The 25,590-nt window shown below is 44.8% G+C and overlaps 4 protein-coding genes across 5 annotated transcripts in view; 1 reads left to right on the forward strand and 3 right to left on the reverse strand.

The window, feature by feature from the left end:
• Positions 1-4,133, reverse strand: part of ptpro (protein tyrosine phosphatase receptor type O) — a 50,989-nt gene extending 46,856 nt beyond the window's left edge. Inside the window, 1 exon segment of the mRNA XM_034136299.1 lies at positions 3,881-4,133. Within this exon segment, the coding sequence (XP_033992190.1) occupies positions 3,881-3,937 (57 nt within the window). The 5' untranslated portion in view covers positions 3,938-4,133.
• Positions 4,134-5,854: 1,721 nt separating this feature from the next.
• cradd (CASP2 and RIPK1 domain containing adaptor with death domain) lies at positions 5,855-7,506 on the reverse strand. The gene is given in 3 exon segments (XM_034136300.1): positions 5,855-6,070; positions 6,208-6,552; positions 6,872-7,506. Coding segments are annotated over 2 exon segments (654 nt in total). The 5' UTR covers positions 7,183-7,506; the 3' UTR covers positions 5,855-6,070; positions 6,208-6,209.
• A 5,119-nt stretch (positions 7,507-12,625) lies between these two features.
• On the reverse strand, positions 12,626-18,818 carry socs2 (suppressor of cytokine signaling 2). 2 transcript variants are annotated; one of them, XM_034136295.1, is made up of 4 exons: positions 18,402-18,818; positions 16,902-16,964; positions 14,609-15,189; positions 12,626-13,976 (listed from the first exon to the last, which is right to left on the reverse strand). In XM_034136295.1, the coding sequence occupies exons 3-4, from the start codon at positions 14,733-14,735 to the stop codon at positions 13,495-13,497; spliced, it is 609 nt and encodes a 202-aa protein (XP_033992186.1). In that variant the 5' UTR covers positions 14,736-15,189; positions 16,902-16,964; positions 18,402-18,818; the 3' UTR covers positions 12,626-13,494. The 2 variants fall into 2 exon arrangements, with proteins under 2 accessions (XP_033992186.1, XP_033992185.1); XM_034136294.1 differs by lacking the exon at positions 16,902-16,964.
• A 1,036-nt stretch (positions 18,819-19,854) lies between these two features.
• Positions 19,855-24,285, forward strand: LOC117487656 (protein SCO2 homolog, mitochondrial). Its single transcript, XM_034136293.1, has 4 exons — positions 19,855-19,966; positions 20,869-21,002; positions 21,138-21,464; positions 23,627-24,285. The coding sequence occupies exons 2-4, from the start codon at positions 20,883-20,885 to the stop codon at positions 23,966-23,968; spliced, it is 789 nt and encodes a 262-aa protein (XP_033992184.1). The 5' UTR covers positions 19,855-19,966; positions 20,869-20,882; the 3' UTR covers positions 23,969-24,285.
• The last annotated feature ends 1,305 nt before the right edge of the window (positions 24,286-25,590 follow it).

Raw genomic sequence — 25,590 nt, forward strand, 5'->3', positions numbered from 1 at the left:
ATTCAGCCTCTCTCACTCCTCAGAGATTCAGCCTCTCACTCCTCAGAGATTCAGCCTCTCTCTCTCCTCAGAGATTCAGCCTCTCTCTCTCCTCAGAGATTCAGCCTCTCTCACTCCTCAGAGATTCAGCCTCTCTCACTCCTCAGAGATTCAGCCTCTCTCTCCTCAGAGATTCAGCCTCTCTCACTCCTCAGAGATTCAGCCTCTCACTCCTCAGAGATTCAGCCTCTCTCACTCCTCAGAGATTCAGCCTCTCTCACTCCTCAGAGATTCAGCCTCTCTCTCCTCAGAGATTCAGCCTCTCACTCCTCAGAGATTCAGCCTCTCACTCCTCAGAGATTCAGCCTCTCTCTCCTCAGAGATTCAGCCTCTCACTCCTCAGAGATTCAGCCTCTCTCACTCCTCAGAGATTCAGCCTCTCTCACTCCTCAGAGATTCAGCCTCTCTCACTCCTCAGAGATTCAGCCTCTCTCACTCCTCAGAGATTCAGCCTCTCTCACTCCTCAGAGATTCAGCCTCTCTCACTCCTCAGAGATTCAGCCTCTCTCACTCCTCAGAGATTCAGCCTCTCTCACTCCTCAGAGATTCAGCCTCTCTCACTCCTCAGAGATTCAGCCTCTCTCTCCTCAGAGATTCAGCCTCTCTCACTCCTCAGAGATTCAGCTTCTCACTCCTCAGAGATTCAGCCTCTCACTCCTCTCAAAGTCAACCAGTTGGTTTGCTGTTAGCTGTTGATGTTAGCTGCTAGCTGTAAATATCACAGTTAGCAGTTAATGCTATTGAAAACAGCTAACGGTTAACATGACATGCTAACGGTTAACATGACATGCTAACGGTTAACATGACATGCTAACGGTTAACATGACATACTAACGGTTAACATGACATGCTAACGGTTAACATTAACTGCTAGCAGCTATCAGAAAACAGCCAATAGCATTAACTGCTAACTGCTGATGTTTACAGCTAGCAGCTAACATCAACAGTTAGCATGTAATGTTAACCGTTAGCTGTTTGCTGATAGCAGTTACATTTAGCTGTTGGCTACTAACGTTAGCAGCAGCTAAACTGCTAACTGCTGCTATTGAGTCCCATTAGCCTGCGCTCAGGCTCTATTGGGTTCAACTGAGTGTTGGGAAAAGCTCAAATAAAACCATCACATGATCTGTTCAAATGCTATCTTGTAAAATGTTGTTTATTTGAGAAACTTGAATAAATAAACTTGTTATAAGATGTTTTCACAACGATATAAAATAGATATTAGAGAGGAAATTACTACTTTTCTTACACAATACCTCAGATTACTGTATGCATGTGTTCACAGTCATTTCCTATCATCTGTGCACAGTTTAGACCTGGCTATAAATCAGCTTTCTACCCTGACTTATTTCCCTCTGTTTATCTCAGTATCGGTGAATCTGGTCTCAGACTGTAATCCATTTCTCTCTCAGCTCCAGGTCTCTCAGCTCCAGGTCTCTCAGCTCCAGGTCTCTCAGCTCAAGGTCTCTCAGCTCCAGGTCTCTCAGCTCAAGGTCTCTCAGCTCCAGGTCTCTCAGCTCCAGGTCTCTCAGCTCAAGGTCTCTCAGCTCCAGGTCTCTCAGCTCAAGGTCTCTCAGCTCCAGGTCTCTCAGCTCCAGGTCTCTCAGCTCCAGGTCTCTCAGCTCCAGGTCTCTCAGATCCAGGTCTCTCAGCTCCAGGTCTCTCAGCTCAAGGTCTCTCAGCTCCAGGTCTCTCAGCTCCAGGTCTCTCAGCTCCAGGTCTCTCAGCTCCAGGTCTCTCAGCTCAAGGTCTCTCAGCTCCAGGTCTCTCAGCTCCAGGTCTCTCAGCTCCAGGTCTCTCAGCTCCAGGTCTCTCAGCTCCAGGTCTCTCAGCTCCAGGTCTCTCAGCTCCAGGTCTCTCAGCTCCAGGTCTCTCAGCTCCAGGTCTCTCCAGGTCTCTCAGCTCCAGGTCTCTCAGCTCCAGGTCTCTCAGCTCCAGGTCTCTCAGCTCCAGGTCTCTCACTTCAGACGGTGTTTCCTGGACTCTTTATTACTAGATAATATTATTATTATGTATTACCTCAACCACAAACATTTACTTTTGTTTAATTTAATTTGTATTTATTAATATTACAAATAGATTTATTTACAAATTCTTGTTTATTTTGAGCTATTTGATTATTTTTATAATCTTGTAATATATGTTTTTATTAATCCCCAAATTTAGCAAAAATAATTACAAATTCCCTTTTTTTTATTTTACTAATATCTGTTTCTTTAAATCTTATAAAAAAACGTTTGGTCCGAGTTTTGGCCCAAATCTTCACACACACACACACACACACACACACACACACACCACACACACACACACACACACACACACACACACACACACACACACACACACACACACACACACACACACACACACACACACACACACACACACACACACACACACACACACACACACACACACACACACACACACACTGGAGAACTTTCATTTCTCTTTCCAAAGGACTCGGAGCGAGTTCGCGCTCAGGCTGTGAATGCATGCAGGTGAACCGGGGGAAGAGACCCAAACTCATGCTTTGACCACATGAGGAGCTGAGGGGTCTGCCCACCACATGAGGAGCTGAGGGGTCTGCCCACCACATGAGGAGCTGAGGGGTCTGCCCACCACATGAGGAGCTGAGGGGTCTGCCCACCACATGAGGAGCTGAGGGGTCTGCCCACCACATGAGGAGGTGAGGGGTCTGCCCACCACATGAGGAGCTGAGGGGTCTGCCCACCACATGAGGAGCTGAGGGTCTGCCCACCACATGAGGAGCTGAGGGGTCTGCCCACCACATGAGGAGCTGAGGGGTCTGCCCACCACATGAGGAGCTGAGGGGTCTGCCCACCACATGAGGAGCTGAGGGTCTGCCCACCACATGAGGAGCTGAGGGGTCTGCCCACCACATGAGGAGCTGAGGGGTCTGCCCACCACATGAGGAGCTGAGGGGTCTGCCCACCACATGAGGAGCTGAGGGGTCTGCCCACCACATGAGGAGCTGAGGGGTCTGCCCACCACATGAGGAGCTGAGGGTCTGCCCACCACATGAGGAACTGAGGGTCTGCCCACCACATGAGGAGCTGAGGGGTCTGCCCACCACATGAGGAGCTGAGGGGTCTGCCCACCACATGAGGAGCTGAGGGGTCTGCCCACCACATGAGGAGCTGAGGGGTCTGCCCACCACATGAGGAGGTGTCAGGGCAAAGACCCTGATGGAGGGTTATATTCAAATGAACACATAAATATGTATTTGTTGTTGTTGTTTAAATAACATGTTGTCCAGTGCATGATAACAAAATAACAAATCCAAAATGTCACGATGTTTTTCACTCAAAGCACAACATGAGCAACGAGCCACATGGGAGCTCCTTCAGTGAAGTAAACAAGTAAACAAGTAAACAAGTAAACAAGTAAACAACATGTTCTGATGTTTTCTTCTGGAAAAACAACACGTTACGGAGGCAGAACCTGAGCAGAGTGGTGTGTGTGTGTGTGTGTGTGTGTGTGTGTGTGTGTGTGTGTGTGTGTGTGTGTGTGTGTGTGTGTGTGTGTGTGTGTGTGTGACATGCAGCAGGACTGTGACTGACCCACTTTCAGCAGGAGCACACACACACACACACACACACACACACACACACACACACACACACACACACACACACGGAGCATCTCCATCATCAGCACTAATCACCTCATATATAAAACCACATATAACACATGAACACATGTAACCTGCAACTGTGTGTGTGTGTGTGTGTGTGTGTGTGTGTGTGTGTGTGTGTGTGTGTGTGTGTGTGTGTGTGTGTGTGTGTGTGTGTGTGTGTGTGTGTGTGTGTGTTACCAGGAGCTGCAGACAGAGCAGGGTTATCAGCAGTGGGGGGGGCATGCTGTCTCTCATCCGGGTCCTTTTCTCTCTCTCCGCATCCAAACAATGGCGATGAGTCCGCAGCTACCCGCCGCCGAGCCTCTTCCTCACCTCCTCACCCTCCTCTTCATCAGCTGCTCGCCTCGCCGGTATTAAAGCTGTTGTTCGTGAGAAACTGTTGTTCGCTGGAGGAAAAGAGGCCGCGCTCCGGCTGCGCGCCGCCGCCAGAGAGGAGCTGATCCTGGGGTCCGTGAGAGGATGGAGCCGAGAGAAGCCCCGCCCTGAGGAGGAAGAGGAGGAGGAGGAAGAGCAGCCTCCTCCTCCTCTTCATCACCATCATCACCTTCATCATCTGCAGCAGCTCTACATGTGTCACATCTTTATTAAAGCAACTCATTCAAACCACAACACATGTAATAACAATTATATTTTATTATTTAAAATACATTATTATTATTTTTATATATATTTAAATTTGAAGCCAGATTCAAAGTAAAGTATTAAAGTATTGTCTGTTCTAACCTTTCAGTCTCTGGTTAGAGCCACGGCTCTGCAGTCTGAAGAACAATACATGTGTGTTCCTGAGAGCAGGGCGCCCCCTGCTGGTGAGGCAGGGCGCCCCCTGCCTCACCAGCAGGGAGCGCCCCCTGCTGGTGAGGCAGGGGGCGCCCTGCCTCACCAGCAGGGAGCGCCCCCTGCTGGTGAGGCATGGCGACACACAACACATTTCAGATCATCATAATCATAAAACATATGAAACATAATCAAAATAACTCAAACAGAAATAAATGACCTAGATTTTCTCCTCAGGATTTCTAAAAGTGTAAAAAAAACAAATATCAATCTGAAGATCAAAGACTTTATTTCATCAATAATTACAACTCTTAACACTTTTCTCACTAATTCATTTTTTCCTCTTAATTTGAATTTTCAAAATGTCCGTTTTTCTTAAAATGTGTTTTTTTTTCTCAGAATTTGAATTAGTCAGAAATTAGATTTTTATCAAAATGTCTAAACTTTTTCTCACAATTCGATTTTTTTTTTTAATAATAATTGTACTTTTTTCTCAAAATGTCCCTTTTTCTCAAAATGTCCCTTTTTCTCAAAATGTCCCTTTTTCTCAGAGACTGGGCTCTGGTTTCAAAGCTTTTTGAACATTAGAGCATGAAGACATGTCCCAGTAGAGACAGACAGGTCCCAGTAGAGACAGACAGGTCCCAGTAGAGACAGACAGGTCCCAGTAGAGACAGACAGGTACCAGTGGAGACAGACAGGTCCCAGTAGAGACAGACAGGTCCCAGTAGAGACAGACAGGTCCCAGTAGAGACAGACAGGTCCCAGTAGAGACAGACAGGTCCCAGTAGAGACAGACAGGTACCAGTGGAGACAGACAGGTCCCAGTAGAGACAGACAGGTCCCAGTAGAGACAGACAGGTACCAGTGGAGACAGACAGGTCCCAGTAGAGACAGACAGGTCCCAGTAGAGACAGACAGGTCCCAGTAGAGACAGACAGGTCCCAGTAGAGACAGACAGGTCCCAGTAGAGACAGACAGGTCCCAGTGGAGACAGACAGGTCCCAGTGGAGACAGACAGGTCCCAGTAGAGACAGACAGGTCCCAGTAGAGACAGACAGGTCCCAGCAGAGACAGACAGGTCCCAGTGGAGACAGACAGGTCCCAGTGGAGACAGACAGGTCCCAGCGGAGACAGACAGGTCCCAGTGGAGACAGACAGGTCCCAGTAGAGACAGACAGGTCCCAGTAGAGACAGACAGGTCCCAGTAGAGACAGACAGGTCCCAGCGGAGACAGACAGGTCCCAGTGGAGACAGACAGGTCCCAGTGGAGACAGACAGGTCCCAGTGGAGACAGACAGGTCCCAGTAGAGACAGACAGGTCCCAGTAGAGACAGACAGGTCCCAGTGGAGACAGACAGGTCCCAGTAGAGACAGACAGGTCCCAGTGGAGACAGACAGGTCCCAGTAGAGACAGACAGGTCCCAGTAGAGACAGACAGGTGTATTCATGATGGTGTTTCTCTAGAGCTGCAGGGCTTTTATTTTGAAGGGCAACAAGAGGTGAATGTGAGGGAGGGTGTGGCTCAGTGGTCTCAGGGGAGCGCTGGTTCAATCCCCCTGCAGGCAGCGTGTCGTCGTGTTCCTGAAGACACTAATAAGAGACATGTCATTCAATGTAAGAGCTGTAAACACGTCAGAGCAGCGCCCCCTGCAGGACGGAGCTGTAAACACGTCAGAGCAGCGCCCCCTGCAGGACGGAGCTGTAAACACGTAGTATATTTAACACACCATCATGTGAGCGCCCCCTGCAGGACGGATGGATGAACTTCAGCCGCCTCCAGGCTCTGCTCCAGCCTCCTCATGGTGGCCCCCCTGCCCCCCCGCTGCCTCCACAGCACCAGCCCTGCCAACACAGCGCTGTGGGAGCAGAGAGGATTATCGGTCCGGCAGCGAAACACGTCCTCCGCCGACAGGCCGAGGTCCAGCAGAACCTCCTGAGAGCCGGAGCCCAGCCGGGCCGCCAGGCGGGACAAGACCCGGTCCGAGGGGGGGGTCTGCAGCGAGGGGGGGGTCGTCAGCGAGGGGGGGGTAGTCAGCGAGGGGGGGGGTCGTCAGCGAGGGGGGGGGTCGGGGTCGTCAGCGAGGGCGGGGTCGTCAGCGAGGGGGGGGCGTCTGAGGGGGGGGGGCGTGAAAAAATAAATATAGATATTCATTAATGTTTTATTTGACCTTAATTTAGGGTTACTTTTATTTATAGAATATTACCTTCATTCATTAATAGAACAATTTACTTACAGATTAAATCCTGGAGGAAAATATGTAAATAAAGATGCCTTTAATCCTGCTCATTCAAACTGAATAAATACAATAATCATCATCATCATCATCATCATCATCATCATAATACAAATATATATTTTGTATTATTTCTGGTCTGGAGATTCGGTGCTCACCTGTATCTCGTCCGGCTCCTCGGGCTCCATCTACCTCCTGGAGCTCCGCCTCTAGCCTCTCTCGGACCCAGCTGTGGTCCTCCAGGCTCCGGATGAAGGCTCTGAAGGCCCGCGGGCCACGGGCCGGCAGCAGGGTCAGGAGCTCCAGGGCCTTCAGCCTCTCTGACGGCTGAGACAAGATTTGATCCACCTGGGCTTCCGTCAGGATCTCCTCCTGGAACAGAAGCGGAACGATGGAGTCCGAGACCAGCAGCTGCCCGGACAGATAGAGCCGGTGCTCCCGCAGCAGGGCTCTGTGGGCCGGCTCCATGTTGACTGTTCCTTTATTATTATTATATGATTTAAATCAGAATAAACTGAGAAGATTTATCATCAAGAAAACACAGGGTCTTCCTCTCTAGACCGGATAGTGTTTATTTTGTTATTGTGTCCGACTGGAAACACCCCAAGCGGAACCAACGTTTTACAGACCACTCAGTTTGTCTTTTCTTCTTGTTTTTCATCTTCAAATTGAGGGAAAACCTTACAGTTCGTTCCAAAATGACATCTAGTGGATAATTATAAACCACTCTTTAATTCGGCATAGCTTTAATAAACCAAATATCGATTTTCTTTGTATAAAACCGTAACCATTGGTCCTGATTCGGTCTGAAGTGGTGAACAGGAGCGAAAGCTAATGCTGAAATAATGGATTTCTGTGGAAATAAATGCCACTAAGTTGATCAAATATGTCCCGAATTCATTATAATAATATATATTTAACTCACGTTTTATATGATGTCCCACCAAGCGTTAACTGTTAACGAAAAGTAAAGAAATCGAGGGATATTTCGATTGGTCGATGGTTTTGTAGCTTGAGTGTTAACGTTAGCTTAAGACAGCTAATCGTGCAGGCTTGAGGCTTACATTAAATATTTGTATCAAAATAAAGGCTTTTTCTTTCATAAAATACATGCCGAAATATCCACAAGACCAACACGAAGCCATTAATGTTCATATGTTGTTTCAAAGATGTATGTTAGTTTAAAATAATTAAGGAAATCTTCGGCTCAGTTTCAGTAAATAAACACAACTAAATATCAGAGTTATTTAAATTATAAATCATCAACCAATAAATGAATATCATAAACTTGCAATATTATTATTATTTTTCTGGCGAGACTCTTTCCATGCTAAAGATAGCAGGCTAACAAGATTATCTAATGTTATGATTACAGTTGTTATTACATCTCGTTTTGTTTGGTCAAATATATCGAATCAACCAAAAATACCAGCCCTTTCCAAACGGGTTCATATTTGTTAGTCTATTATTTCCAGAGGTGGGAAGTAGTGGAGTACAAATACTTTGTTACTTAAGTACATGATTCTGGTATCAGTACTTTACTCCACTACTTATTTTTCTGACGACTTTTTACTTTGACTTCTTACATGTTGAACACAAATACCTGTACTTTCTACTTCTTACATGTTGAACCCAAATACCTGTACTTTCTACTTCTTACATGTTGAACACAAATACCTGTACTTTCTACTTCTTACATGTTGAACACAAATACCTGTACTTTCTACTTCTTACATGTTGAACCCAAATACCTGTACTTTCTACTTCTTACATGTTGAACCCAAATACCTGTACTTTCTACTTCTCACATGTTGAACCCAAATACCTGTACTTTCCTACTTCTTACATGTTGAACCCAAATACCTGTACTTTCTACTTCTTACATGTTGAACCCAAATACCTGTACTTTCTACTTCTTACATGTTGAACCCAAATACCTGTACTTTCTACTTCTTACATGTTGAACCCAAATACCTGTACTTTCTACTTCTTACATGTTGAACCCAAATACCTGTACTTTCTACTTCTCACATGTTGAACACAAATACCTGTACTTTCTACTTCTTACATGTTGAACCCAAATACCTGTACTTTCTACTTCTCACATTTTCCAAACAGGCTGGTTCCTTTAGTTTGAATGTGTGTTTGGTGGCGTGATCATTATTCTTTAGAGTCATTGCGTGCCTATTGATTTGAACACGATCCGTGTATCCATCATTTCCTGGTCTTCTCTAAAGAAGAGGGACCAATGAAAACGTTGTCATGTTGCCGTTGTTCAGCATGGAAACATTCATTAGCTAACAATGACATTATTGTTCTATTAATATAAAGGGAGGTCAGGTACTCTTTAAAACAGCTGCTAGTTATGGGTACTTTTTACTGAAGTACATTTCAAAGCCTCTTTACTTTCACTTGAGTAAAGAAGTTTAGTCAGTACTTCTACTTTCAACAGAGTATTTTTAAACACGAGTATCTGTACTTCTACTTGAGTAAAGGATGTGTGTACTTCTACTTGAGTAAAGGATGTGTGTACTTCTACTTGAGTAAAGGATGTGTGTACTTCTACTTGAGTAAAGGATGTGTGTACTTGACATTGAGTAAAGGATGTGTGTACTTCTACTTGAGTAAAGGATGTGTGTACTTCTACTTGAGTAAAGGATGTTTGTACTTCTACTTGAGTAAAGGATGTTTGTACTTCTACTTGAGTAAAGGATGTTTGTACTTCTACTTGAGTAAAGGATGTTTGTACTTCTACTTGAGTAAAGGATGTTTGTACTTCTACTTGAGTAAAGGATGTTTGTACTTTTGCCCTCTCTTTAAGAGTCCTGTGAAAACAAACACTCCTAGCTAGTCTCACTTAATGATTAACTTCCTGTTACCTTTAATACAATTAGAGAAATAGGGTTACATTTTAAACATCCCTAAATCATAGTGAAAAAGGGAAGAATATTAGTGCCAGGTGTATATAATAATAATAATAATAATAATAATAATAATAACAACAACAATAATAATAATAATAATAATAATAATAACAACAACAATAATAATAATAATAATAACAATAATCATAATAATAATAAACAAACACCAGGGTGATGAAGCACCATATAAAACTTTATTGATCTCACAGAGCTGATCAACACGACATGCTTTCAGAGGCTTTACAAAAGAAAACACACAATCAATAAATATTCTGTAAAAATGTGAAACCGAGCTGCAGCGGAGATATGTACAAAGATCTGCTCGTTAGGTTCGGGAATAAAGATTCATTTCCAGGGTTTTTATTATAAAACATGCACCAGATGTATAAAGAGGAACAGACGTTTCCCTGAGCGACCTGCTGGGAAACCACAGATTGAAATGATTCTGAAAGGTCCCATGCTTCTCTGGTTCTGACCCGTCCCCTTGTGTTCTGGAGCTTCTGCATGTGAACGCTCTGCAGAGACCCTAACCCTCACAGTGCACCCTGTAGAGACTAAAGCTCTGACACAGAGAAGACCTGCTGCCCCTGAACGCCTCTGAGTTCCTCTGTGTCTCGCAGACCCCACGCAGCAACCAGGAAAGGACCCCAGTAACCCAGCTCACACTGTCCACTCCTCGAGCCTCAAAGGGCGGAGCAGCGAGCCCCCCAACGTCCCCCCAACACGGCACCCAGACGCAGCATTCTCATCTGTTTGTCATTACTGGTGTCATTTCCTGGTTGCTAACAAACGCCATTGTAAAACATAATCACTGATGTTCAGCTGTAACGGTGGTGGACTCATCAGAACAGAGTGGGCGAGCTGACCAATCAGAGCACAGTGGGCTCACAGGGAGGAGGGGGGGGGCAGGAGCTCCAACAAGCCGTGTAGGACAGAGAGTGAATACACAGACTATACAGAGATGCTGAGAAACCAATGTGAGTTTGGAACATTGAACAATGTCAATCTATTCTAGTAGACCTCAACTATGGAACTATGATCAGTAGAAATGGCCGTGAGTCGTGACATGGGACCTTTACAGTAAAATAATAAAAGGTTAGTTTGACGATTACGTTAACGTCACAGAAACATTAAAATATAAACAGAAAAGTGTTCAAACTCTGTAAAAAGTAACTCAAACGTGACGGAGGATAAAAGCTGCCAATATTATTTTTAAAATAAATTACTTGAATAAGTAAATGTGTTATTAAATGAACCAAAGATAAAATAAATTACATCAAACAATACGTGTTTTTCTCCCGATTATTTCCTTTTATTCACATTTTTTTAAATATATTGAATACATTTTGCATGAATTTAATATTTATATATTTTTACACATTTTTTAATTTGTTTATATATTTAACTTTTTTATTAGTTCTCCTAATTATTTACTTTCCTATTTAATTTCTTTAATATATGAACTTTGTATTGATTTCTAAATGCATGTATTAAATATCTATATCTGTTTGAAATAAGAATAAATCTCCCTGCATTTGAAAATAGGTAAATACAAGTAAACTAAATAAAAAGGGAACTGAATAGAAACTAATTAATTTATAAGAAAGCTAAATCAAAAACTAAATAAATATTATTTTCGGTGTATTTAATGTCATCTGTTGATGCATTTGTAAATGTTGGCAGCTCGTGTCCTCCCTACTCCTTTGAGGACACAAGTCGTCTCTCGAAACGTTTCATTTCAGTTTGAATTCCTGTCCATTTTAAGATGTTATTGTTTGATTATAAATCTCTTAATGGGCCGGCCCCTCAGCACATCTCTGACCTCCTACAGGTGTGCCCCCCCTCGAGGGCTTTGAGGGCTGGTAGTCCCAAAAACAAGGGAAAAGACCAGGGGAGACCGAGCCTTCTCAGCGGTAGCCCCCAGGCTCTGGAACGACCTGCCCCCCCCCCCCCCCCCCCCCCCCCCCCCCCCTTTATGCGCCTTGTATCTATTGGTGTAATATTGTATTTTGTTATGATGTGATGTTCGCTGTGAAGCACTTTGGGAAACCCTGTTTTTCAGATGTGCTCTGGAGATGGAGTGAGTGAGTGGGTGGGTGGGTGGGTGGGTGGGATCCGGACTGAAGTCCAGCTGCAGGTTGTTGAGTTTCAGATGAAAACACCACGTCTGTTTGTTTTGATTCTCATCGATCGGAGGCGCACTCTGTGGACTCTCGAGGTCGCCCGTCAGCCAATCAGAGGCCTCCGTTCCAACAACAACAACAACAAACCCACTGCAGAAAAACCATGGGAAAAAATCTCCTCGGGAAAAAACTGAAGATCTTTTTTAGAGCTTTAGATTTCTGTTTCGTCTTTGGTATTTATTTAGACTCATTGGATCGACTCATCTTTTGCTTTGGTCCGAGCATTGAACACTTTCCTCGTAGATAAACTACATTTTGGAAATATCTTTAGAGACTTTAGATGTCCGTGCAAGATTAGAAATATGTCAAATAAAGTCTTTAAATAAATGGATTTAGTTTCAACACAATCAACGTAACTCTCTATTTCTAACGGTATTCATTGAGTCACTTCTAAATAGTGATGTGACGTACGCGGACGATTCGATTCTTTTGAACGGCTCTTTGGTACGAAGGGAACCGAGTCGTACTTGGTGAGAGCCGTTCTTTTTATCGTTGTTTCGCTGCCGGCCATAAATCCACTCGCCTTTACGGGGACTTGCTCTCCTGAATGCACATTAGCCGTAGACCACGATGGCGTAACGCTGCTTGAGTTGGAGTTCGGCCGAGAGATGAAGCAAGTTAGACATCTTCTGTGAGTTAAAGTAGATTTCTGGCAATACAGTCAATCGTTATCCTGGTGATTATTTTGCAGATAAACCAAGTAACCCCGCCCCCTTAAAAACAAACCGGCTCTTTTGAACGGCTCGTTTGAACGGCTCTTTTGAACGGCTCGTTTGAACGGCTCTTTTGAACGGCTCGTTTGAACGGCTCTTTTGAACGGCTCGTTTGAACGGCTCTTTTGAACGGCTCGTTTGAACGGCTCTTTTGAACGGCTCGTTTGAACGGCTCTTGGAAAGGAACAGAGCCATAAGATCCGGCTCCCTTCAAAGAGCCGTAATTCCCATCACTACTTCTGAAGCAACAGAAATGAACATTTGATGTTTTGTTTTTTAAATAAATTAAATTGATTTTGGGACTTTTTAATGGGATAAAAATAATAAATCAAAATGTCAAGATGTTGCTCTAACAACCTTTTCTCTGATGTTTTTTTAACTCAATTAAATTAAATCAAATATTAACTGACACTAATTGATAATAACGTAGATTATAACCCTACATTTATTTCCACAAGCTGTTGTGATTGGTGATGTAAATGTCGTAAAGCTCTTTTAAAAATCTCTCTGATATTTTCTGTGACTTTAAGGTAAATCGTCAAACTCAACGTCTCTGTACGTGAGCGATAAAGAACCAGAGAAGAAGAAACGACCTCCAGGTGAGTCAGAGACGCCTTCTGTGTTTTAGAGAGCGTAGCATCTGTTACTGAAGAAGAGGATCTGAGAGCATGTGAAGGAATCTGAGGAGTTATTGGTTACCTGACTTCCTGTTTCAAATGCTGGAGACCATCACAGAGGCGTTATCTTGTTAGCGAGCGAGCTAACATGCTAACGTACTAGCTGGGCGCTACACGCGGTAGCTGTAGTCTCTCAGGTGTTTCTCCATGGTTGAATGCTCTTATTGTAGGACTGAATCTGAATGAATCTGAGGAGTTATTGGTTACCTTACTTCCTGTTTGAGACCATCACAGAGGCGTTATCTTAGCAGCCGAGCTAACGTGCTAACCCACCAGCTGGGCGCTACACGTGATAGCTGTAGTCTCTCAGGTAGTCCTTCAGTCTGTTGGGTAGCGGCAGATCCTGAACCTGTGGCGTCCGGCTGTTGATGGCGAGGCGACACAGATGCTGCAGCGGCGGCAAGGCCGTGTACGCCGGGCGCGTCAACAACAACTGCACCGAGGAAGATGAGGACGAAGAGTTCACCGTAGAAGAAGAGCTCCTCGCCGCGCGGTCTCCGGACCTGGATAGCGTGATGTAATGCTGCACCAGGTGAACCACGCTGTCGAAGGTGCGTAGTCGCGGACGAACCAGAAGCACCGAGTCCAGCTTGAACTTGCCGTGTTTGAACTCGATGCGCAGGTTGGTCGGCCCGGCGGACGTCATGGCGGAGATGGTGAACAGGAAGTCGCTCTGAGACGAGTCCCGCAGCAGGAAGGTTCCCTCAGACGTCTCCTGAAGGATCTCTTTGGCCTCGTTCGCCGTCAGACCGCCCCAGTACCAGCCTGAGGGGGGGGAGAGAGAGACTCGATGAAAAACAAGAACATATCTGTTAGAAAACTCTCCCTGGTCCCCGGCTTGATCTTCAATCTCAGGATCCATGTATTTGTGACCTGAAACACTACGGCAGAGGAATACAGCTTTAAAACACATTAACCCGTCAATATGCAAATAACAAAACATTAAAAACTGGCACAATTTAAAAACGACTTCAACTATTATGAATGAATTTACATAGTTTGAATTGTTGGTCTGTTCCTGTTCTCTGTGACAGAGCGGATACAAAACCTCGTATTTCTGTACAAAGGCTTTCCGCTCTAGAGGCGCCACATGTGCGTATTTGTACAGAAACTGATGTTTATAAAACATGGACTGACTGTGGTATGAACAATACATCTGCTGCATCATTTATCATTTGATGACGTTATTTTGAATGTAGACGGAGGATTTACAGTGTTAGCTTAGCCTAGCCTTGATCAAACAGAACTCCATTCAGAAAAACAAGCTTTTTTTACCGTCTGACTTCACGAAGCATTCTGTTTTCCTTTTGTGGTTCCCTTTATTGCCATTCAAATCTCAACAAAGATCTGCTGGTTCTGGGTTCAGACCGCTGTAATAAACCAGGTTTCAGCCGTACCTGTGTTCCTCAGGTCCTTCATGGCCGAGGCGATGCGGCTCTCGTCTGATTCCACCACCCTGGAGCTGTTGTCCGAATGCCGGTCGCTCTCGATGGTTTCCGTGGACTCGGAGGACTGGCAGGTCATCGGACAGATCCACGTCAGCCAGAGCTGGGCTCGCTCAGGTCCAACCGTCAGTCTAAAGATGGTCCAACCGTCAGTCCAGATCAGGTCCAGCTTTCTAACTCAAGATGTCCAAAAGCCGTACGCTGGTCCAATCTTAAACCCAAAAATGGTCCAACCTTTGCCTAGAACTGGTAGAATCTTCTGCCTACAGATTGAGAAACCTTCACCCGAAAGATGGGCTCAGTCAGGTCCAATATTCAGCCTTAAGATGTTCAAACCATTGGACAACAGATGGTCCACAATCAGCCTAAAGACGGGGTAAGTCTGGACCAATATTCTGCCTAAAGATAGTTCAACCTTCTGTCCAGAACTGGTCCAGCCTGGAGCCCAAAGACGGTCCGTACGCTGGTCCAACCTTTGGACTAAAGAGGGTCCCCAATCAGCCTAGAACTGGTCCAACCTTCAGCCGGATGCACTGGAAACAGAGAAAACACATTCAGTCCCGACCCTTGAAGTAGGACTGCAGTACAGTAATCGGATTGTATTTGTATGCATGCCTTTATAGTAATACATAAAAACATAGAGTAGTGTAATCGTGCAGAATCCAAACTTGAACGGGTAGAAATGTGAACAGAGTTTGGTGTAATTCATCATTGGACTAATGAACCAGTTGGAGACCAGCACCAGTACTTCAGTGTTTCCCAGAGTTCAGAGTGGACGGTTCAGAACAAAAGTAGAGATTAGGTTTATCTCCTGACATACACTCAATCACCTTCTGGTAAGAAAAGAACAAATATACAAGCTTAAACCAAAGTCGTGTTATTTAATAAAGAGTTATAGCATTTAACAGAATCGATCATATTTCCAGCTGGAAGGACAGACGTCCTGCACGAGTAGATAGCGCCAGGCTCTGACCCCGTTACACAGAAAGGCAAGAGGCGCTTTCACACCAAGTACTTTGCCGTACTTAGTCCCCAGTACTTAGTCCCCAGTACTTAGTCCCCAGTACTTAGTTCCCAGTACTTAGTTCCCAGTACTTAGTTCCCAGTACTTAGTCCCCAAGTACTTAGTCCCCAAGTACTTAGTCCCCAGTACTTAGTTCCCAGTACTTAGTCCCCAGTACTTAGTCCCCAGTACTTAGTCCCCAGTACTTAGTCCCCAGTACTTAGTTCCCAGTACTTAGTCCCCAGTACTTAGTCCCCAAGTACTTAGTCCCCAGTACTTAGTCCCGCTGAACTCTTTAGTCCCTGGAACTTTCTAGCAGATCGCGTTCACACCTGAATAAGTCCCTGAGGGAGGATTAGGCAAATGAAGCCACTGACGTCACTTCTTCTTCTTCTGCTTTGGGTTTACTGGCAGGCCGCAAACAACTTCACGGCGTATACTGCCACCCGGAGTCCCGGGGTAAATCGCCAGAAGCGCCGTCACCTCCTCATCACTCCACCGCTCCCACGTTTTATTTTGTGCTAATAATGCTAATAAAGCAAATAAAATGGCGGCTTCACAAAACAGAGTGTAAAATCAGAGTGTTACGGGGCGTGGTTTGCAATCCGCCCAGCCAATCAGAAATTGGAACCTTTTCCTCCCCAGGAAAGAACCACCTCTCTAGCAGCGACTGAAAAGGGGGAACAGGTTATTTTTGGTGTGAACGCAAAATCCCTGGAACTATCGGAACTAAAAGGGAAAAGTACTCCGGTATGAACGCGCCTAATGTCCTTTATACCAGTGGTTCTCAACTGGTCAGGCCTCGGGACCCACTTTTTACTTGGTCAATACATCGCGACCCAACATTTTGAAGCACTCAAATCTATTCAACAAAAAATCGTGCTGTAATATATATATACGCTTTTGAGCATACAATATTAATAAAAGTGAAGTACAGTGCATATATCCCTTATATCCCTTCACAGAACTAAAGTATGCTTTTAAAAAGGTTTAATGAGATGATGGAATCAAAGCTGAACTATATAAAAAGGCACACATGCTGAAACCCAACCCCAGCAGGGGGTCTGGGGGGATTCTCCCCCAGGAGATTTTTAGAAATAGTAACATAAACTATGCATTCTGGTACACTCTGAGAAGAAAATCGGGCCTTCAAAATAAAAGTTTGACTTTTTCCCCAAAAAAAATAAATTCCAATTTTTTTTTTCCAACTTTTTTTTCTTCACTCACACATCCGCGACCCACCAGTTGAGAACCACTGCTTTATACAGATGAGACACAGGAAGGAAGGCAATCCACATTACAGTCCTAAGTTGGGGGGGGGGCAGACAGAAGGGGAAGCGCAGCATGTTAATTACAACCCCTAACACCCAGATTTGGCACAAAAAAAGGGGAATACACGTTTCGCAATTATGCCACATCAAGGTGGAACGCTCTTCCCACAACTGTAAAGGAAAGTAAAACTATACTTACCTTCAAAACCTCTCTTAAAGAGCACCTTCGGGGGAAAGCATTGCAAAACTGGCCCCGGTAATGGTACAAATCTCAACCTGTCGTACAATGGACAGCTTCCCCCCCCCATCTATGTATATACTCGCATTTTAGACTCTGTTACTAACTGTATATCTGTAGACTTGGTATGTCTTAAATGTCCGGTTAGGATGTATTAGAACGAAATCTAAAATGAAAATTGTAAATAATCCATCTGTATGTAAAAAACCACCTGTATGTAAATTGTAAATAAGCCATCTGTATGTCATATATGTCTTATATGTCTTAAATGATATGATGAATTGGAAATGGGGGACCCTGATGTAAACAAGACGAAAGTCTTTCTCTGGTCTGCATCCCCTTAACAATTGTATGTTTTGAGCTGTACTGTACTGTACCCAATATACAAGCTGTTAATAAACTTTTCAATCAATCAATCAATCATGATAGTTCGACACCCGTCTGTCTGACAACAGTTTGTAGAAACCCACATATTGGATCACTGTAACTTCCCCTCAGGTTTATAACACAGAGGATCACATTACTATTCACATGTATATCAACTTCTTGAACTGTATTTGATTTGTATTTGATTGTGTGTGTGTTGCTGGAGGAGCTCGGGTCAGAAGAGTTTCACCCGGTAGCCTTTGCATTGAAAAGGAGCTGTTATTATTTAACATAACATTTATCAACTTTAAATGAAAGACAGTAATATAAAAGGTAGATTATAATAACATCTTCCAGCTGATTCAAACACCCGAAGGAAACAGAGTTTACTTTAAATTATTTACATTTTTAATATAATTTGGCTTAAAATATAAAGTATTTATTCATTTTTTAAAGCTTTTATTAATTTAAAAATAAATACGAATTAAAAACAGGACAGGAAATAAAAAGCTAGCAGAAAGACCGAGTTTACTTTAAATAGCTAAAAAGTGAATATCATTTGGCTTCAGGTGATTTTTATTTTTTACAGCCTTTATATATTTTAAATGTAATGCAGCCGAATTCAAGACTAAAGTTTCATAAAAACATAAAATATAATTTAATTTTCCTGCAGTTTTTAACACTAACAATAAACCGTATTAACCTTAAATCTATAGAATAAGTAACGCAGTTTGGCACAGTTCCCTCGCCCCCCCCAGCTGGGTTACAGCACAGGTGTGCCTCCCCCCCCTCACCTGTCCGTTACCTTTGTAAATAATCACATGTCACTAAATGTTGATTTGTTTAATTATATATAGTGTACATTACCTGGGGGTCTCAGAGTTGAAGCTAAAAGTCGGCTGGCTCAGGACCAGCGATGCCTGTTTACCCTCCATGAGTAGCCCGTCATGGCGTCACATTTACGGGTAGAAATCCTCAGAAGAGTCGGTGTTTTTCTCTCCGGTTCTCGGTCCTCTTCACGCACAAATGGCGCGTGGACAGAGAAGCGCGCGGCACTGAGACGGTAAATAAACAAACAAATATAAAAACAAACAAGCAACGATGTATTTAATCTAAAGCACCGAGTGTCTCCGGAACACTGTGTCCGTCCTCCGCGTCTCTTCACCGGGGACAGAGCGCCGTTAATCACCGGGAGAACCGTAAACACAGAGGAGGGTTTCCAGGAACTTTCCAAGAATAAGGGCGTCACGTGGTGCTGAGAGGAGCGTGTATTTAAGGTGGACTAGACACACACACACACGCACACGCGCACGCACACACACACACGCACGCACACACACACACACACACACACACACACACACACACACACACACACACACACATACACACACCTTTCTTTATGTATGCTGAATTATAGAGAGGCTTTAAATCAACTGAAAGACATTATCATTTATTGTAAGGCGTGTGTTCCCCAGCAGGAGACCCACGTGACTCTGCATTCCTGGAAACCTGAAGGGAGTTTGACACAAAGAGATTTCGAGGAACTTGTTTTGCTCTCAGAAAACAAAACAGCATGGAATGAATTAGCATTTCTATAAAGAAGGATTAAATAAGCAAGTGCACAGTGGCGTGTCTTGGCACACACACACACACACACGCACACACACACACACACACACACACACACACACACACACACACACACACACACACACACACACACACACACACACACGTGGTACTGTAAGAGCTGTACGTCACTGGGAGATAATGGGAGATAAAGGTATTCTTATTTACAGCGTGTTATAAACAGCTGACTGAGAGCTGAGCAGACATTCCTGGGAATCTGAGAATGAAGTTTTTTGTGCAAAGAAGAGGCTTTCGAGGATCTTCACCTCCCACTCCTCCCAGTATCACAAAGAACACATCGTATTCATTCAAATGTGGAGAAAGTAAAACAAAATGAAGCTTATTCTCTGTACATTGTCTCTGTTGGATTTGTTCTATCTCTAATGTGTTTTGTTTTGTGTGTAAGTCAATGGTTCTGTGAGATGCAAACAGTAAAAATGATGAATGATAATTGATATTATTCATTACAAATATTATAAACAAAAAATAATACAAAAAAGTTATTATACTATTTTTACAGAATCATGATGAATAATTTCTTAGATCTTTTTTATATAACAAAAAGAACACCATTAAATGACACCTCATTTGCATATTTAAAGATTCATAATAATAATAATAGTTCATGTTACAACCTGTAGTTCCCCCTCTCTCCTCCAGGGGGCAGTGACGCGCTCTGACGCTGCTTCCTGTAAACAGAAACAGATCCACTTCCGGTTCAGTTTGTCTCAGTTACATATGTTTAAAACTGTTTCTTGTCTCTGAAACAGAAACATGAGTTCGGAGCTCTCGCGCTGAAGGTCAGATATCATGTTTATTTATTATCACAAACAATCTGTTGTTTACTAGAGCAGAGAAACACGCTAGCGTTAGCATCACAGCTAAAGGTGACCCAGGTTAAACACGTTAGCTCTGATGCTAACTGCCCGGTCGGCTTCTGCTAGCACAGAAAAGCTCGTATTTCTAACAAAAAGTGTTACAAAACTTAATTTATCGTTTCAATGTGTTAAATATAAACCTATTAACGGGTAGATGGATTTCTTAGTCACATTTCAGGGCGATTTATGTCGATGTCAGGAGGGTTTAAAGTAACAAAAATACGATTTATTAAAAATAAAAAACAGATGAATTACAGTTTACAAACCCGGAAAGATCCCACATTTTAGGGTTTTTATTTAATGATCCTTTTGTAACTTGATATCTGTATTAACTGCACTACAGGTGGAGGTCTTAGTCACCGTTCAGGGTGATTTATATCCATATCAGGTGGTTTAAAGTATACAGTTTATTCCTAAATGTGAGGAGATTTGACTGAAATACCTTCATTTCTGATGTCACGAATTTTAATATTGCTTTAACACTGTCAAACAAAATGTTAAATAAAGATCTATTTGTATTAAATTAGTAACATAAATCCCCCTTTTTTATTAAACAGTAAGAGTTAAAAAAGGTACTTTATCTTATTAACTTAAGTAATAACCTTCAGGTGATTTTAAAGGAACAGAAATACGATTTATTCCAAAATACTGCATATAAATACACATTTTAAGGGTACTTGTACTGAAATATCCTTCTTTAACTTGATATCTGTGTATATATACTTCTAACTGCACTACAGGTGAACTCAGGGTTTAAGTCTCTATTATAATTCAAACTGCAGTTAAAAACATGCAAGAGTATTTGTTCACTGTTTGTGTTGCAGGAAGAAGTGCAGAGATGTTGGGCCTCAGGTGCATTGTGGGAGATGTAGTTCGTGGAGGACTCTTGAGGAGGACATGTCTCAGACTTCCTCCTCCTCCTCTTCCTCAGCTGACCCAGCGCTGCTTCCTCTCAAAGGTTATTTCACTTTAATATTCATTAGTTTAATTTGAGATGGTATATATTTTATTTTCTTTACAGTTTACATTTGTTCTCATATTATTTACCCTCCCCTCTCCTTCTCTCCTCCTCCTCCTCCCCTCCTCCTCTCAGGGCGGTTCTGGTTCTGGTTCCTCGGCCCGTCTGAAGCTCCGGACCCGCCTCGTCGTCTCTCTGCTGATCGGAGGCTCCCTATTGGCCGGCTGGGGCTTCGTTTACCTGGAGAAGCAGCAGCGGCAGCGGCAGATCCGATTGGACCAGCTGCGGAAGGTGTCTCTGGGTCAGGGAACCTTCAGCCTGTTGGACCAGACGGGCCGACGCAGAACCAAGCGGGACTTCGTGGGCCGGTGGGTTCTGCTGTACTTCGGGTTCACGCACTGCCCCGACATCTGCCCCGAGGAGCTGGACAAGCTGAGCAGCGCCGTCACCACGCTGGACCAGGTCTGTTCATATTATCTACATGCTCTCTCCAGTACAGGTTAGCTCTGAGTGTTAGCATGCTAATGTCAACACAGACCATATAGAGTGGCGAAGTCACGCCCACTTACTTCCGGGTAATGGGACCTTATTTCGGAAAAATTATGCATTGAAGTCAATGGAGAGAGAAAGGTTATCTTTGGATCCCGTTTGAATTGTGCCATGAATTACACATATGATGTTTGTCAATCTTAAAAAATCATTTCCATGTCAAAAAAAGTCACAGTTTGTCGTAAAACTGTTGAAATATAAGACTATGAAAAATACGCAACTAGAAAGACTACAAATCCCAGAGTCGCGTAAGTGATGTCACAATTGTTTTCCTCCACTAAGAGATACCTAAGATCAGCGCCATATAGATATAATCTATCTATATGGCGCTGGCTAAGATCAGATAACTTTCACAAGATGCCTGTGTGCTTAGTACCAGGTTGTTATCATACCAGCAATGGGTCTTGCTCGTTCTTTCGCTTCCCGTCTGATGAAAGAGGAGTGTGTGGATCAAGCTAGCTAGTAGCTAGCACGTTAGTTAGCATTACAGCCTTGTCATTTTTATTAGCCTTAACATGAAGTAACATTAAGTAACCCAACATGTTAAACAGTAAGAGTAGTAGTCATATTTCGTGAACCCTTTGAAGAGTACTGTCACCGGTGTGATCATTCTATAATACACCATTTAAGCCCGGGGGAGAAATGCTAACGCTAACGCTAGCATCGGCGATCTTCTCTACTTCATGCTATCTGCACAAATGGTTGACATTAAACATTAAAACGACCAGGCAGTTCAGAGAGAATCAAAGGAAGGCAGGCAGGCAGCTTTGCATGACATTCTTCAGGACGTGTTTCATTGTGGTGATAGTGAGGGTAGTCAATCGTTTTGTTGACAAGACAGTAGTGACGGCCATCTTGGTGACGTGTGTTGTTGACCAGAGATGTAGTTCATTGAGCCTTTCACACAAACAAATGTGTTACTTCACAGTTTTACGACACATTTTAATTTTTTTGACTTGCAAAATTATCTTTTAAATTGACAAACATCATATGTGTAATTCGTGGCACAATTCAAACGGGATCGAAAGATAATCTTTCTCTCTCCATTGACTTCAATGCATAACTTTTCCGAAATAAGGTCCCATGGAGGTCCACCGGAAGGGGAGGGACTTCGCCACTCTATTACTTCCAGAACACGTCTCATTGTTTCTGACAGCAACGTTTCTGATTGGCCCGTGGGTGTAAAGCCCGCCCACATCTTAGTAATGTGGTCATGACGCAGCAAATCTGGATCAGCTCCGTTGTTCCCCCGTTTTTAGAGATGTGGGTACGGAGGAAAAGAGAGAGGGGTTTATTTCCTGACACTTTGAGAGTCTCCTGACACACCGGGGACACACCGGGGACACACCGGGGACACACCAGGGACACATGGTGACACACCGGGGACACACCGTGGACACATGGTGACACACCGGGGACACACCGGTGACACACCGGGGACACACCGGGGACACACGGGGGACACACCGGGGACACATCCGGGTGACCCACCGGGGACACACCGGGGACACACCCGGGGACACCCCGGGGGACACACCGGACACATCGGGGGACCACAACCGGGGACCCGGATCCACCCGGGGACACCTGGGTGACACACCGGGGAACACACCGGGGACACACCAGGGACACATGGTGACACACCGGGGACACACCGGGGACACACCGGGGACACACCAGGGACACACCGGGGACACATGGTGACACACCGGGGACACACGGGGGACACACGGGGGACACACCGGGGACACATGGTGACACACCGGGGACACACTGGGGACACATGGTGACACACCGGGGACACACCGTGGACACATGGTGACACACCGGGGACACACGGGGGACACACCGGGGACACACCGGGGACACACCGGGGACACATGGTGACACACCGGGGACACACTGGGGACACATGGTGACACACCGGGGACACACCGGGGACACACGGGGGACACACCGGGGACACACCGGGGACACACCGGGGACACATGGTGATGTAGAGAAGACATCACAAAGGGAGTTTTGCATGATGGGGGACCTTTCAATTAATGATTGTATTTACGTTGTGTCCCCAGGACCCCCTGCTGCCCCCCGTGCAGCCTCTCTTCATCACGGTGGACCCGCAGCGGGACGACGTGCCGGCGCTGGCCCGCTACGTGCAGGACTTCCACCCCCGCCTGGTGGCCCTCACCGGGACCCCCGAGGAGGTGCAGCACGCGGGCCGGGACTACCGGGTCTACGCCAGCGCCGGGCCCAAGGACGACGACGGGGACTACATCGTGGACCACACGGTTCTGATCTACCTGGTCAGCCCCGACGGACTCTTCCTTGACTACTACAACCGGTCCAAGAGCGAGGAGAAGATCGTGGCGAGCGTCAAGAACCACATCCAGAACCACAAGGGACTGGACCAGTAGAACCAGAACTACAAGGGACTGGACCAGTAGAACCAGAACTACAAGGGACTGGACCAGTAGAACCTGGATCTATAAAGACTATAAACCAAATGAAAACAAGAGACAATGAAAATAAAAATATATATAAAAAGTCTTTGTAAAGCGAGAGTAAATATATTACAAATATATAAATCTGGTAAAAACAAACCTTATTTGTAAATAAAGTTTAAAATAAGGCAAATTTAAAATACGAAAAGAAATAGACGGTAAACAAAAAAAAAAGGCATATTTATTTAAATGGATATACAAATGTATTAAAGTTGTTTAAAGGGGACCTATCACGCAAAATGCACTTTGTGATGTCTTTTCTATATCAACACGTGTCCCCGGTGTGTCAGGAGACTCACAAAGTGTCAGGACATTTTCCTCCGTATACCACATCTCTAAAAAAAAGGGGGGTGCTAACAAGCAGATCCAGAATTTTGGCACCTATTACGTCATTGGCGACATCCGGCCGACGTGAGACATCCCATCATATCGTCTCCGTATACACGTGACACGTCCCGACCTATCGTCTCCGGCACACGTGACACGTCCCAACATATCGTCTCCGGGACACATCCCAACATAACGTCTCCGTATACACGTCCCAACATAACGTCTCCGTATACACGTGACACGTCCCAACCTATCGTCTCCGTATACACGTGACACGTCCCAACCTATCGTCTCCGTATACACGTGACACGTCCCAACCTATCGTCTCCGTATACACGTGACACGTCCCAACCTATCGTCTCCGTATACACGTGACACGTCCCAACCTATCGTCTCCGTATACACGTGACACGTCCCAACCTATCGTCTCCGTATACACGTGACACGTCCCAACCTATCGTCTCCGTATACACGTCCCGACATAACGTCTCCGTATACACGTGGCACGTCCCAACCTATCGTCTCCGTATACACGTGACACGTCCCAACCTATCGTCTCCGTATACACGTGACACGTCCCAACCTATCGTCTCCGTATACATGTGGCACGTCCCAACCTAACGTCTCCGTATACACGTGGCACGTCCCAACCTAACGTCTCCGTATACACGTCCCTACATAACGTCTCCGTATACACGTGGCACGTCCCAACCTAACGTCTCCGTATACATGTGGCACGTCCCAACCTAACGTCTCCGTATACACGTGGCACGTCCCAACATAACGTCTCCGTATACACGTGGCACGTCCCAACCTAACGTCTCCGTATACACGTCCCAACCTAACGTCTCCGTATACACGTCCCAACATAACGTCTCCGTATACACATGGCACGTCCCAACCTATCGTCTCCGTATACACATCCCAACATAACGTCTCCGTATACACGTGACACGTCCCAACCTATCGTCTCCGTATACACGTCCCAACATAACGTCTCCGTATACACATGGCACGTCCCAACCTATCGTCTCCGTATACACATCCCAACATAACGTCTCCGTATACATGTGGCACGTCCCAACCTAACGTCTCCGTATACACGTGGCACGTCCCAACATAACGTCTCCGTATACACGTGGCACGTCCCAACCTAACGTCTCCGTATACACGTCCCAACCTAACGTCTCCGTATACACGTCCCA

The sequence above is a fragment of the Trematomus bernacchii genome, unplaced genomic scaffold (genome assembly GCF_902827165.1).
Source record: "Trematomus bernacchii unplaced genomic scaffold, fTreBer1.1, whole genome shotgun sequence".
Lineage (NCBI taxonomy): Eukaryota > Metazoa > Chordata > Actinopteri > Perciformes > Nototheniidae > Trematomus > Trematomus bernacchii.

Bases quoted from the DNA above. Each gene is read 5' to 3' on its own strand.
- socs2 (XM_034136294.1), bottom strand. From the start codon at position 14,735: ATGACCTGCCAGTCCTCCGAGTCCACGGAAACCATCGAGAGCGACCGG. The intron at 13,977-14,608 runs GTACGGCTGAAA...CCCCCCCCTCAG, and splicing joins GAAGGACCTGAGGAACACAG to GCTGGTACTGGGGCGGTCTG.
- LOC117487656 (XM_034136293.1), top strand. From the start codon at position 20,883: ATGTTGGGCCTCAGGTGCATTGTGGGAGATGTAGTTCGTGGAGGACTC. The intron at 21,003-21,137 runs GTTATTTCACTT...TCCTCCTCTCAG, and splicing joins AGCGCTGCTTCCTCTCAAAG to GGCGGTTCTGGTTCTGGTTC. The intron at 21,465-23,626 runs GTCTGTTCATAT...TTGTGTCCCCAG, and splicing joins CCGTCACCACGCTGGACCAG to GACCCCCTGCTGCCCCCCGT.